Source organism: Mytilus galloprovincialis, chromosome 1 (genome assembly GCF_965363235.1).
Source record: "Mytilus galloprovincialis chromosome 1, xbMytGall1.hap1.1, whole genome shotgun sequence".
In the NCBI taxonomy this organism is placed as follows: domain Eukaryota; kingdom Metazoa; phylum Mollusca; class Bivalvia; order Mytilida; family Mytilidae; genus Mytilus; species Mytilus galloprovincialis.
Genome location: NC_134838.1, coordinates 34,860,932 through 34,876,854, shown reverse-complemented (window position 1 = coordinate 34,876,854; position 15,923 = coordinate 34,860,932). Strand labels below are relative to the sequence as shown.

The window sequence follows — 15,923 nt, the reverse complement described above, 5'->3', positions numbered from 1 at the left end:
CAAGTCACTGGAATATTTTTCAAGTAGATTTAATTAACTTAATGCCATGCGCATAGGGATTAAAAGTAAACTAACTTCATAATTAAAGTATTGAGCAATATAACATTAAGGTGTACAAAGAAGTAAAAGATTTTTTTTGTCACGTATTGTTCTCGTTATTTTGTAGACCTTGAAAATAACATAAGAAGTCTTTCTTCTTTAGTTGCAATATCAACAGCCGTTTTTTTCTCGTTCGGACTTATAGCGAATCTAATTCATAAGAAATAATGCAACTAATTTAAATCGGACGATTTTAAAGTTTATTTATTTATTTAAAACTTGATAAAGTGTTTGAACAAATAGAAATTTCCGTTTAAAAATCATTATGCATTTTATAGGAAATATAATGGGGAATTGATTGAATGTCCCAGTTATTTAAAAAAAAAAATAAAAAGAGGTAAATACTCTGTATCACTCAATATTTACATTGAAAAGAAACTAGAGACATGATTTTAATTTAAAATATCCCTAGACATCACATTCTGTATTTACAAAACGATATCTATTTGGTGATAACATCATCCACGTAGAGTGACCGTGAGTATACTGATAAATTTAACGTTATCTTTAAATTCTAAATCCAATATCAATTTTAAAGATAGAGAAAAAACATTGGTCAGTTTTGCTCGAGAACGTAAGCTTGATAGGCCAGGTCAGAAATTCAAAAGACAGTTGTGAGCATCAAAGCAAAAGAGGTCTTACCAGAAGAGCATAACATCATAACACCCTAAATTTTACGGGAATGTTGTTTACCGAGTCCGAAAACTTATCAAGCCTTTAAATAAACTTATTCTAAAACCTGCTGCTCACAAGGAAGATACTAAGCCAAGAGTTAAGCCACATCGATGTCAGTTCATTTTCGACTTTTGAGTTTGAATATCCCTTTTGGTTCTCTTTTTGTCAATTCAACACTGTAAATAGATCTTTGAATATTGTTTTTATTTGTATTTATATTGTTTTTGTTATCATTATACCAGAGGGACATTCAAACTCATTAGTCGAAAATAGACTGACAACGCCATGGCTAAAAAACCAAACAAAGTACATACAACACAACATAGAAACTATAGACTACGCAAGACGAACCCCACCAAAAACTCAGGTGTTCCGGAAGGATAAGCAGATCCTGCTTTCAATGTGGCACCTGTCGTGTTGCTCATGTTAGTATAAACCTAATAATAAGTATAAATTATGTAGGTTGCAATCGCGAAAAAGGGGACGGGATTGGAGTAACGACATTAGGAGAATATCCGCTAACATCTGTGATATCTCCTGATCTGATGAGGTGAGGAGCTGTTTTCACTCGATTCTTATAGTTTGTTATTAGGTTGTTTTGTTACATCACTGTCCCAAGTTAGGGGGGATTTGACGCCATATCTAAAAATCTCAATCTTGATGGTAAACGTTAAGTTAAAGATTTGTGACAGGTTCTGTCCTTCTTCCTTAAAAATCTGATTTTAATTATACAGATGTAGTCAAAATGGTACAGAACGAAGAGAACCATTGGTTCCCCTAGGAATACCGAAAACAACTCGTCCAGAAAAGATAGGCAATATTTTAAATACAAAAATCGAGTATTTTAGTAATTTACAAAGTAAGATTTGTGTAAAACTGAAATGTTAGATATTTTAGCTATAAAGTTTTTAAACGAGGACCAATTATTCAAACTTAATAAATAATAGCTAAACACATACTTCGTATATATTATGTCAAAAACAACAATTGAAAACAGAAAAGATGTAAGAAACGGGACCATTAGAACGCACGACAGTTATTAATTTTCAAATAACGCCCATGTTATGGGTCTGATTCCATTAAAATAGAGGTTTCATTCTTGTTTGGTATGTATACTGAATCTTCAATATCTTTTTAAAGTTGTAAAAGTTGAGGACCATGCCGATTGAAGTAGTTAGAAAAAATGCATGTAGTACAATAGGTGAAGCACCTCATTGGGACGAAGATTCACAATGCTTATTTTTTGTTGACATCTGCGCTAATAGTGTACATAGATGGAACGCTGTCACTGGTGTTGAACAGAACATTGTTTTAGGTACTATTTAACTTATTTCTTTGATAGTTTAACTACTTACCTTACATTATGCAAATTAAGATTTATATACTAGTACACTGTAAGGAAAATTCATGTAATGTTTCAATTTAGAAATACATGTGCAGTATCCAATTGTATGTAATTGATATGTCATAATTTCAAGATTACAAGTCCGGGTTTGGCTTAACTTTTGCTTTGTTTTTTTTTTTCGTTTGTTTATTAGCTCTTTTGTATTAGGTTTCACATGATTAAGCATCCAGCATCACTGAAGAGTTGTCAAAATGTGCATCTGTTGCAGTAAAATTGGTACCGTTAATGTCATTATAAGGAAGTATTTTCTGTGAATTTGTCGGAATCTTATTTTTCCTTCTCTAAACGAGCGGATCAAACGTATTATTGCATAATTTTTCCACATGTGTTTGAAATCCACGAAGCTCTATGATTAATTTCTCGCTATAAATTTTATTCATTATATTTGAGATAACACCGTCGGATTCGTTGTTCCATGGGCGAAAGGGGGTGTTATTGTTGGTCTTGGAAAGACTCTTACACATTTGGATTGGAACATTGAGAAGACTACACTATTGCATGAAGTTGATGATGGACTTGACAACAGATTCAATGATGGCAAATGCGATCCGCGCGGTAGGATATGGGCAGGTTGGTAAAGAGTACTGTTTACAATATAATATGCTTTTATAACATGAAATAGTCTGCTGTTTTGAAAACTTTGGAAACATTTTAAATAAGTGTCTTCTTGGTTAAAAGATCTGATCTTTCTTTTTATCGTTTTTGGCAATGCATTTTTTTTGTTATATATTAGTTTTTCAGCGTTTAATTTTGTATTTTGAAATAGTCTTACCTCGATCACCAATGGAGAGACATATAATACAGTTAGCATTAACACAGAATGCTGTGTAAAAAGACAGAAGTCCATTATATCTTATACTACTATATAGTGGGCTTCTGCTGTAAACATTTATCCTCGACATAATTGTATTCGATTGAAATCAACATTTTAATGTAACAACATTCTCTTTAAATATGATACTGTAAATTCAAAAATTATTCCGATTTTTTTTTAATGCAATAACAAGAACTCGCATATTGTATACATATAACTGTATTAAGTTTTCTTGGCTTTGCAAAAAATAATCCTTCTTCAAAACACGCAATAAATAAAGCACGCAATTATTTCTTAATTGACAGAATTTATTTTGAAGATTTCTGTTTTAGGCACAATGGGTAACGGTAAAGATCTGGCTCTAATACCAAAGGAAAAGGGATCTCTGTATTCTCTAGACACGGATGGGACAATAAAAAAGCACGTTGAAAATATCACTATTTCTAACGGAATAGCATGGTCACCTGACAACAAGACTATGTACTATATTGACTCTGTACCAGGAGTTGTATATGCATTTGACTATGATATTGATAACGGGACAATCTGTACGTATCTATGATTCACAAATGTCATAATTTTGAGGGAACTTTAATAATGTTGTGGTCGCAAATAAAATAATTGCAAATTAGAATGTTTGAAAAAGCAAACAAAAAAATCTTGCATAATATATCATCATAAGACCACCATTAATACTCTGATTGGTGTGGGAGTCCTTATGTGATACAAAGTTGAAACCCTGGTATTAAAAACGACGAGTAATAAGTTGTTTATATTCCTATTTTAAAAGTATGTGTAAAACATTATTCTATTTCAAAATGTAGGTAGGCAAAGAACTATAGCTGAATTTGAAAAAGGTCCATTCGGATCACCATTTCCAGACGGTATGACAATCGACACTGATGGCATGTTATGGATAGCATGTTTCTTTGGTGGAAGGGTGATGAGAATGGATCCTGAAACAGGTTTGATATTTTTGATGACTTGTTTTAAGATTAAAATGATCTTTTCAGCACATAGACTAACTCCTTTCAATATAGAAAGAGAAAATCCAAGGTCAGAAATGACTAATTATACAAGAAATTGAGGATAGCATGGAGCATTCTGATCGGGTCAAAATCAAATATGAGAATTACTTATATGTTTAAATAGCAAAAGGGGTGGATAATTTTGACTCAAAAAAAAAAAAAATGTTGTGAAGAGTAAAATTAAACACTATCTGACAAAGTTGATTTCTTACACGGTTAGTTCAGTTCACATTGATTTACAGATTTCGGTAGTTTTTATTTAATTATCATATGAACTAGTGTTTTGAGCAGAATGTATGAACGTATAACAGTCACAGATGTATCATGCAACATTTAAGTATACATTTCTTTCTTCAGGAAAACAAATAAGAACAGTTGAAATGCCTGCAAAGCGAATTACATCTTGTTGTTTCGGTGGTACAAAGAATGATGAGTTATACGTTACATGTTGTGTTGAAGAAGATGCTGAAAAGTTTCCACTAACAGGATCTGTATTCAAAGTGACTGGGCTGGGAGTAAAAGGTTTTCCTTGCTACAAATACAGAGGGTAGGGAACATATTTATATAAGAAAATAACACTGCAACCATTAAACACAATGAATGTCGTTATGGTCTTTAACATCATAGTAACACAACATTATTATTCTATAATAGTTGTGTACTATTGATTGAAATTGATAAATATTTTACAGCAATAAACTATGATTTTAAATCTCGATCTTTTTCTGAAAATGTTCTATCAAAACTTTTGGTTTTTTTTCAAACCACCATTCCCTATGTGAAATTGAAAAATCGTCCCAAAGAAATAATCCACAATGCTTTTCAACATAAAGTTGCTAGCATACGCTTTAGATTTATTACTTGAGGATACCATACAACATATTTTGTTTATAGTGAACAAAAAGATAAAACATGCCACACAGAGGAACAGGTGACTGGTATGCATTTCTTATTGATAATGTATTTGTGGAATTTGGAGGTAGACATTTTCAACAAATTGTCGGCATTCCTATGGGAACGAACCCTGCACCTCTCCTTGTCGACCTCTTCTTATTTACATTAAGTCGGAGTTCCTGCAGACACTTGTCAAACACTAGAAGATCAAAGAAGCCAGGTTGTTTAATTTCACATTCAGATATATATTGATGATGTTCCTTCCATTAATAATCCAAAATGTTCTGATTGGATTCCGTTTAAATATCCCCCAAAACTAGAAATTAAAGAAACAACAGACACGGCTTTTCCACTCATTTTTAAACTTATGCCTCGAATTTGACATACGCATTCATCTCAATACCAGAAACAATGACAAACGAGACGTTTTTTTCATTTTGAAATTATCAATTTCCCCCACTTTAGTAGCAACATACCATTTGGGATATGTGTTTCCCAACTTATTAGGTCTTCAAAGTTGCACTGCTGATGTGCTGTTGATGAACCAGGGGTATATTAATGAACGTCTAGTCCTTTTTCTAAAAGTGTTTATCGGAAGGTACCGATACCTTGTTGGTAAATATTCCGTATCAACAAATAATATACGATGGTCTTGAAGTATATTGATACTGGGTACCATCGTTGTTTATCATCTTAATAATATGTTATAGTATTCTTTTCTTTGTCTTCATAAATATTACTTTTACTTTTTAGTCTGATTTTGGTGATATTCATTTCACGTGACTCTGTACATGTAGTACATCCCGTCATAGTGTTACTGTGTTATGTTAAATGTTGTATTCTTGTCTTTCATTTTTGCTAATGGCTTTTTTCTGTTCTTTCTTTAGATAATTATGACGTGGCTCTGTACTTAACATTCCGTCATTGTGTTATTGCGCTATGGTAAATTTTTGTATTCTAGTCTTTCATTTTTGCTATGTGCTTTGTCTTTATGCCTTTTTGTGTTTCTTTGTGACATATTTCAAGTTGGTTGTTTTTATAGTGGTTAAGATTGTGACACAATGTTGACTGTTGTACCCCTATTTTTGATATTTTTATCTTTTATACCCGTTTGTTTTATTCACACATTGTTGTCAATATAATGTAATTTTACGCGACTGTCAGGTTAAATCCACCATTTTCTACCAAAAAAAAAGAATGCCCATACAAAGTCACGAATATGAAAGCTGTTATTAATCGTTGTTTGAACATTTAATTTTTCCATTTGATTACGACCGTTTTGAAATTTCCTCGGAGTTCGATATTTTATTTTCAGATTCAAATTAGAATGATGCACATCTATTTCGAAAAATTGTAAATGTAAGAATTGAATGCTTTAGTATTGTTTTTTTTTAGTTCTGCAAATGAAGGCAAGGGACCATCAAACTTTAAGTAAGACACGTGGAATTAGAATACACCTTTCATAGTACGAACAATGTAAACCAAAAAAAGCTTTTGAATACATAAATAAACACATTATGTGGATGTATAAAAAAGATGTGGTATGATTGCCAATGAGACAACTGTCCACAAGGGACCAAAATGACACAGAAATCAACAACTATAGGTCACCGTACGGCCTTCAACAATGAGCAAAGCCCATACCGCATAGTCAGCTATAAAAGGCCTCGATATTACAATGTAAAACAATTCAAACCAGAAAACTAACGGCCTTATTTATATAAAAAAAATGAACGAAAAACAAATATGTAACACACAAACGACAACCACTGAATTACAGGCTCCTAACTTGGGACAGGCACATACTTAAATAATGTGGCGGGGTTAAACATGTTAGCGGGATCCCAACCCTCCCATAACCTGGGACAGTGGTATAACAGTACAACATAAGAACGAACTATACAAATAAGTTGAAAAAGGCTTAACTCATCAGATGGACAAAAATACAAGTGGTATATATGAACTGTTTATCAGCAATGATATCGCCAAACTTGCCCAAACAGTTGTACATGTGTATCAAAGGTATTACCAAAAACATTTCCCCATCGCTTTCCCCCCTTAAATTAGGTTTGAGACGTTATGTTACAATATTCACGTTTGTATTTCATTTAATATTGTAGTTTATTGTATTTTCAGTAAATGTATTACCACTGAAACAGAAACCATTACCGCGGAAACAGAAACTCAAAGCAATCTTTAATTACGTTGTTTTATCCATGTAAGTCGTACTGACAAGGTCGATGTTTTAAAAGTTTTAATCAAAAATATATCACCTTTTTAGAAAGACTTCCATTCGAAGGGGGTTAACAAAACACAGGTAAGGATGGTTCTAATGGAAGTATTGCCTTTTTAGTCCACGGAACACAAAGGGCGTCACCTGTCATAGATGTATAGAAAGATAAAATTGTATGAAAAATAAGTAGTAAAAATCTGAAAATATGTCAACATGACTCAAATTGTGAGTTAACTCGTTGTAGAGGCATTGCCTGTTAATGAGGGTAATACCTTAAAAATTGGCAAATGTTGAAGACGAGGTGAGATATTGCTTATTATAAAAAAGAGAATTTAAATGGGGAATGTGTCAAAGAGATAACAATCCAACAAAAAAGCAGAAGGCCACCAAAGTGTCTTCAACACAGCTTGAAAACTCCGTACCCGGAGGCGGGCTTCAGCTGGCCCTTAAACAAAAAATGTATACTAGTTAAGGTAGCACAATACAAAGATTTTTTCACTCCCAATCAGATAACTTTAAACTGATGTAATTCATTTCATCCTTCTTTATATTCTATAAATGAGGTACCAAAAGAAAAAAGAAAAATTAATCTTTCAAATTGGGATTATTTCATTATGACATAATTATTACATAATTAATTGTTATGTAATTAGTTGCTATATTGTGATGTCCACACTTGAATGAATTTAGCGTCTTTGTTCTTCATAGCATCCCAAAATATTTTATAGATTCTTGTACAACACAGCTTGACCTCCAAAACTGTGTCTCAGATTTCCAAAAACATCAATAGAACAAATTTTATACCCAATTGAATTTAGTGATCTCTTATGAATTGATGTTGCAAACTTCATTGAAGATTTATGAGTTAATGAAATACAATAGGAAAAATCTGAGATACTGTTTTGGAGGTCAAACTGTGTTGTGCAAGAATCTATAAAATATTTTGGGATGCTATGAACAACAAAGAAGCTAAATTCATTCAAGTATGGACATCACAATATAGCAACTAATTACATAACAATTAATTATGTAATAATTATGTCATAATGAAATTATCACAATTTGAAAGATTAATCTTTCTTCTTTCTTTTGGTTCCACATTTATAAAATTTAAAAAGGATGAGTGGAATTACATCAGTTTAAAGATGTCTGCTTGGGATGAAAAATCTTTGTATTGTGCTACCTTAAGTAAAAATGGACGTCATACCTTACTCCAAAACATAAAATGAACTCAAATAAAAAACCATTAAACTTACAAGACTAACAAAGGACATAATCTAATGACTTGGGACAGGCGCAAAAATGCGGCGGGCTTTAACATGTTTAGTAAGAACTCATCCCTCCCCTATACCTCTAGCGAATGTAGAAAAACAAACACACAACAATACGCACAGTAACATCAGTTGTAAAAAGTCTACAAGTCCGATGTGAGAATAGGTTACAGAAGAAACTAAGCAAAATGACAATGATACATAAATTAACAAAGAACTACTAGCAGTTATGCATGTTATGCCTGACATGCAAGTTGTCAAGGTTATTGTACACGACCTGTGCCACTCTTGGTACCGGATCTGTCACTCTTCCCGGGTCATAAATGATCACCTTCGCTAGATAAGGCCTACGATCCGTTTCAATCCTCTCAAGGCTAGATAGGATCGTTACTCTTGGCTAGCGAAGATGGGGTCATATCAGATCACACCCAATTTATGGTGGGCTTCGTGTTGCTCTGTCATTCATTTTTTATGAATACATTATCATTTATCAATAATAAACATAAAATTGATTGTGTAAAAAGGTTGTAATGGGTACAACCAGAAATTACTTCGCACAACAGATCCATAACTGACTAATCAAACAGGTTTTACTTCTGATTTGTAAAAAAAAATATAAATGTAGTGATATAACTTAAAACACGTGATTAAAAAAACAACCAAAATCCGGCATGCATCATACAAATAAGCGATGCACGCAGATCAAATTTATTGTGGTATATAATACAGATTGGGACAACTTTTTACAAAAGTTATTTAATACTACTTATATTTGCAGGTTGAAAGTGTACATAAGTGGTTTATATAACATGGAGAAAATTTCATGGAAATTACAAACTACGAATTCAATTGTTGACAATTTTTGTAGACGAAGAACAATCATTTTATCCATTCACTGTATATTTGAAAAGATATATTGTACCATCAGTCGACTTTTTATTTAACCCTAACTGCACTGAAATTCTTAGCTTATGGTTATGAGGAAGATGATATTTTTTTCTCTAATGTTAAAAATGTTAAAAATGTTTAATCAAAAAGCGTATTTGGTAAGTTGAGATTTTCAATTTTCAATAAATAAACTCATCATAGATACCAGGACTAAATTTTGTATATACGCCAGACACGCGTTTCGTCTACAAAAGATAAGTATCTAATATTTTTTCAAATGAAGATGAAATATAGATGGACTTCAAATAACGTCTTCATCAGGTTAAATATTGAATTCTGATGCTTAGCACAAACATAATTTATATGAAATATATTTACCATAGATCCAAAAATAGTTCATTAATTCAGGTATTTTCCTTAATATGAATGCTTGAGTATTTATTTAAGAAAAAACTACACAAAAATTATTCAGCAGCTTTAAATATAAAGATAAAATTTAATTCCGAGTTCTTATGCAAACACGTGACTATAAATATATAGACCAGTCCAGTCTCTTATAAGACCATTTGATTTTAAAGGTAAAATAACAAAATATCCGAACTCCAAGGAACATTCAAATCGGAAAGTCCCTTATCAAATGGCAAATTCAAAAGCTTAAACACATTAGACGAATGAAAAACAATAGTCATATTTCTGACTTGGTGCAGGATTTTATAGCTACCTCTCACTTAAATGATAGTCGCATACAATTCTATTATATTAACAAATATGTGAAGAAAGCAAAAAAGTTAAAAATGTTAAAAATATGGGAACAGCAGTCAATATTCTATTACTATTGTAATCACTATACAAAATAAACAAATATGTCAACTAAGAAAAACAAAATGGCACATAAACAAAACGCATCATTAAAAATGAAAGAAAAGAATACAAAAATTGAACAAAGCACAATAATACAATTGCAGGATGGATAAGTATCTTGCCCAAAGGATCTCACCCAATATGGACTAAACAGTATAAAGACTAGTAATTTACCACAAAAATAAATAAATAAACACTGACTTTAACAGTTAACCTGATAAACAACATCAGTATTGTGAATCTATACTTTAAGACCATCGTGCATTGTTTGTGAAGTTCATACGGAATATATGTCAATAAGATATTGGTGTCTTCCAATGAACTTTTAAGAAAAAGGACGAGACGTTTTTTGTCATATCAAGGTGTGTCAACATTCTGCTCAGACACTGGTTACGTTTAACAATGTTTAACAAAGTCGGGCCAGCAGCTGAATATCGTATGAATTGGGAAATGTGTATCATATATGGATGTATATCCTATATGTAAGGGGCGCCGAATGCGACTCTTGTGGTTTTGTAATCGAAATTCAATTTTGTACGGACAAAAGTGAGTTTTGTTCAACAAAAATGAGTTCAGTTTAACAAAATTTGTAGCATACTACAAATTTAAAATTTTGTCATACAAAATTATCTTTCAGTGGACAAAAGTTACTTTTGTCATGAAAAAAATCATTTTTTGTAACACAGACTTAACATTTGTTACCTAATTTGAAAATTGGGCGACAAAAGCCAATTTTGTAGGCAAATTAGTTTAGTTTTGATTCTGTGAACTAATTTGCATACAAAATCGACTTTTGTGACACAAAATTGACTTTCGTGAGAGTGAGACAAAATTGACTTTTGTGAGACAAAATTGACAAAATTGAATTTTGTCTCACAAAATTGAGTTTTGTTTCACAAAAGACAATTTTGTCTCACAAAAGACAATTTTGTCTCACAAAAGTCAATTTTGTCTCACAAAAGTTAATTCACAAAATTCAATTTTGTCTCACACAATTGACTTTTGTGTTTTAATTTCCATATCAGGTAACAAAAGTCAATTTTGTATGCAAATAAGTTTATATTTGCATACCTTTTTGACAAAATTGACTTTTGTCATGACAAAAATGAATTTTGTCTACAAAAATGAATTTTGTTATCACAAAATTGAAGTTCTCATAAAACAAGTCTGTATCGCATAGTTTTGTAAGACAAAAATGATTTTGTTATGACAGAATTGATTTTTTTTACAAAACAAGAAGAGTAACATTCGGCGCCCCGTAATATGCAGTTAAAGTTGGTATATTCCCACTAATGTTGAGGAAATGGTAATTTCAAATCAATAAAATAACGAATAAAGATAAAAAGACAGATAAATGTGTTTACTAATGATTGGAACAATCTTCCCGCGAATTCGGATAAACTGCAACTTAAAATAAATTTTCATCACAATTCCTTCCTTAAACGCTCTATACTAAATTGTGAATAAAAATTGAAAGGTTACAGAATAAAGGATCCAGACTATCTCAGTATCTGGATTTGCACATCTATAATAAAGATGTTCCATTTGTTAGCCGGTCATCTTCGCTAGCCAAGGGTTACGATCCACTCCCGCTCTCTCCACCCTTGGCGGACTAGCGAAGATGTTAGCCGGTATGACATAGAAACGACGAATCAACAAATTTAACTTTATATATAACTAATATAGGACAGTAGTTTTGATAAAAAAAAAAAAGTACACCATTACAGACCCTTTTTATTTTCCACATATATTAATATTACTTTTAGGTAGCACGAAATCACATTAACATTTGTAATGCAAGAGAATGAGGTCGAGGTAAGATAAACTGAGCGAGAAATATAAACCTTTGTTACAATCATTCCATACACAGAATATATATGATCTACTGCTTAGAGTTAAAAAAGAAAACGAATCAAAAACACAAAAACTTAACAATTATCGAGAAAAGAACAATGTTAATGTTGTCAATGTCAAATGAAAAATGCCAGACTTACACAAACATCGTAAAATAATCCCATACACCAAATAAAGTTGACCTGTTACACAATATTAGAAAAACATACAAAATACGAAAATTTAACATTGAGTAATGAACCTTGAAAATAAGTTTAAGGTCCAATTAAACGGATATGTGCATTGTAAAATATTTTCATACACCAAATATGATTGACCTTTTGCATACAGCATTAAGCAGACACAAAACACAAAAAAAAAATAACATTGAGCAATGAACCGTGAAAATGAGGTCAAGTTCAAACAAAACTTGTCAAACTGACATTGATTTTCATATGCTGCAGATATGATCTTTCAATAAGTTTAAATGAAATCTGGAGCTGGCATGTCAGTACCAACTAGTAGAGCTTTGTTAATGTATGCATCGTTGTTCTTTTGTGACCTATTCTTATTTTTACCACAGAACCATGAAAATGAGGGCAAGTTCAGATGACACCTGCCAGTTGGACATGTACATCTAACAATCATTACATACATCAAATATAGTAGACCTATTGGTTATATTATCTGAGATATGGACTCGATCGCGAAAACTTAACCTTGATCGCTGATACATAAAATTAGACGAGGTTAAATGAAAAAAAAACGGTCCGACGGGCATGGGCGTCTTGCAAGGTACACACATACTAAATATACTCATCCTTTAATCATGATAAAAGAGAAACTAACATTTCAAAAAATCTAAACTTTTTTTTAAGAGTCACTGAACCAAGGACAATGGACATATGACAGACGGGAACGTCGTATCTTAAGGCATATATGTACATCGTAAGAATCATCCAGGCCTACCTTCTAAAATATAAAACTTTTAAGAAGGTAGCTAACGCCGCCGCCGCTGCTGCTTGATCACTATCCATATGTCCAACTTTCAGCGACAGAAGTCGCAGGCTCGACAAAAATACAAGAAGTTTTCTGTTCTATAGTAAAAAAAAACTAGGACGGGTTCAAGCAAAAAGATTTAGAAAAAAACTATGCACCTTATAATTAATATGACTGTTCCAGATGACAATACAAATACTAAAAACCAGGCTAAAAATAAACTGTGTGTATTTAAATTCAGTCACGAATCCGCGATGTCACGGGTGAGTTCTAGTTTATTTCAACAAGCTTTTGAAAAGCCAATACTTGGATATATCAAAACTTCCTTGTTTGGTTATGTTGTCAAGCTACAGCGATTCAGCATGGCGCACGGACACTATTCTGATATTGAATCAAAATGTGGGATTTGTTTGTCTCCGTACACAGAACCGCGGCTCTTGGACTGTTTCCACTCATTTTGCACACCGTGTCTCGAAAAACTGGATGTTCATGATAACTACTTGACTTGTCCGTTATGTAGGACAAACATTTCTATACCAGAAAAAGGGGTAAGTGGCTTAAAATCTTATCCTTTCAACGTTGAACCATCTAACAGTGGCAATGAAATAACGGACATATGCGAATTATGTTCGGAAGAGAATTTTGTGGTAGCTAAATGTCTAGACTGTAGGATAAACTTATGCTTGAACTGTCGCGACTACCACAAAAAACTGAAAACGTCTCAGAATCACTCGATTGAGAACTTGAAGAAAGATCGATTGAACGAACACGAGAAAGATTCATTAAACGAATGCGAGGAACATAGAAAAGAGTTGACCGTATTTTGTAAACCATGTAATTTATTGTTGTGTAGCGAGTGTTCAGAAAAGGCACATGGGTTGCACGATATCCAGAACCTGACGCTGTTGATTGAGACTAGGAAGAAAACTCTTCTGGCTAGAACAACAAGCTTGAAATCGAGAATATCGGTTCTTGGAACCACTACAGAGTTAGTTAAACAAGAAGAAAATAACTATTACAAACACCTTAACATAGTGAAAAGGGATATTATAGCACATACTTCAAGCATGAAGGAAGTATTTTGTAATACCGTTGATGTATTGACGAACAAAAGTTTGACTATAATCGACAAGATAAAAAAGAAAGATGTTAAAGTAATGGACACGTATTTGGATGAGATAGAAAGAGAGCAATTGTCATTAGCTGGTGTCGTCAAGACATCAGAGGATTTCATCACCAGATCTCCAGATCAACAGTTCATGGAGGATTTTTTTGCCGTCGGTAGTCAACTCGACAAAGTCCTGAAAAAAGCTGTGAATCCTTTGACTTTGCATAAGTTACAATACGACTGTGAGGCATTCACTGAAGCTACCGTAGAAAAATTGCTTGGAAAGGTTAATACTTCTTCGGAGGTAAATGTTATAAAACCTGTATATACACCATTGCCTATTCCTGAACTGTTCACAAAAGTAGAAATGGTACATAGCTTCCAACTTCAACAAAATATCAAAGATATTGTTGCCGCTAGTAACGACAATATGTGGATACTCTTTGAAGATTCAGTTCGCCTCTATAATCGTGATGGGACTGTGCGTTCTACTTATAAACCACCAGCCGAAGGCAGCAGAATGCTGAGAAAGTCTGCAGATGAATTATGGTTCTGGACTGGACATTCTGCACAGAAGAGGGTTGACAAGAAATATGAAGAAGGGTTCAAAGTTCCATTTCAAAACGGATTGGTTGGTTGTTTCATGCAAAATGGGAATTTGCTTGTGTATAATCAAGAGGAAAAGGTATTTTGTGAAGTATCCGAACTAGAAGGTGTTCAAAACAAATTTGAAATCACGGATCAACAAAATAGACTGAAGATCACCCACATTTTTACTAGTACAGATATGATATTAGAAAATAAAAATTCAAATCTTGTTATGACATTGCACAATAGTACAATTGTAATTACCGATAAGCATGGAATAATTCTGGACACATTTACACGATCCAATGCAAAATTCCGAGGTTTAACTGTTGATAATTACGGACATATTTTAGTAGCGGACTGCTACAATTATAGTGTAATTGATATTTTATCAGAAAATGGTGTTTTTCTGCGAAACTTGCCGTTTCAAATAAATGGAAATTTAAATGAAACTAATCCTATCGCTATTGATAAATGTGGATTTTTGTGGGTGTTTGACAATAGACAAACTATGAAAATCTATTCATACCATTAAAATGATTGTGTTTTTGTGAATCATATTATCATTGCTTTTGTAAACACCAACTGTATAAAAAAAAATCAGAACAAACAAGATAAAGTGGGCACGGTTTAAAAAAAAGACGTTCTACAATGAATTCGATTTGAATTTTCACCTTTACAGCGTTTTATCTTACCTCCAATAATTTTTCTAGGCATATCATTGGTTAAAAGCTCATAAGTGGACTTTATTTAGTTAAATATTGGATGAGACTCCAGAAATTAAATCTTAAAAATAATTTAAAAAACAGTGTTGTATAATAAGCTAAAAGGACACCATGCTCCAAGTTTCTGAATAAATAAGAATCATTTGTTTGATTTGTTCATCGATTATTTTTCCAAATCTTGACAACTTTAATGATCATGTAAGATAAAAAAAAAATTAATAATAAAATAATGATAAAATTCAATTAGATATGGCAAAATCATAATAATGGTAACACAACATCTGTATCTAAAAGTTGAAGATTGATTATGCATTCTTTGTGATGGATTAATTTTGATTTTGTTTTGTAATATATGTAAACATAGTTTTTTTTATAAATGCATAAGTACCGAAACTACTGCACAAAACCAGGAATGCATACGGCATATGCAATTTAACAAAAAAACGATCAATGAACACGATCTTAATTTACACATATAAAACTTTAATATTACCTCCTTTAA

At 32.3% G+C, this 15,923-nt stretch overlaps 2 protein-coding genes across 2 annotated transcripts; both read left to right on the top strand.

Annotated features, from left to right (window-relative positions):
* The first annotated feature begins 443 nt into the window (after positions 1 to 443).
* Positions 444 to 9,392, top strand: LOC143072580 (regucalcin-like). Its single transcript, XM_076247590.1, has 8 exons — positions 444 to 576; positions 1,915 to 2,089; positions 2,570 to 2,749; positions 3,326 to 3,541; positions 3,818 to 3,958; positions 4,379 to 4,568; positions 7,052 to 7,133; positions 9,198 to 9,392. The coding sequence occupies exons 2-7, from the start codon at positions 1,933 to 1,935 to the stop codon at positions 7,113 to 7,115; spliced, it is 948 nt and encodes a 315-aa protein (XP_076103705.1). The 5' UTR covers positions 444 to 576; positions 1,915 to 1,932; the 3' UTR covers positions 7,116 to 7,133; positions 9,198 to 9,392.
* A 3,933-nt stretch (positions 9,393 to 13,325) lies between these two features.
* Positions 13,326 to 15,530, top strand: LOC143072570 (E3 ubiquitin-protein ligase TRIM45-like). The gene has a single exon (XM_076247580.1). The coding sequence runs from the start codon at positions 13,363 to 13,365 to the stop codon at positions 15,229 to 15,231; it is 1,869 nt and encodes a 622-aa protein (XP_076103695.1). The 5' UTR covers positions 13,326 to 13,362; the 3' UTR covers positions 15,232 to 15,530.
* The last annotated feature ends 393 nt before the right edge of the window (positions 15,531 to 15,923 follow it).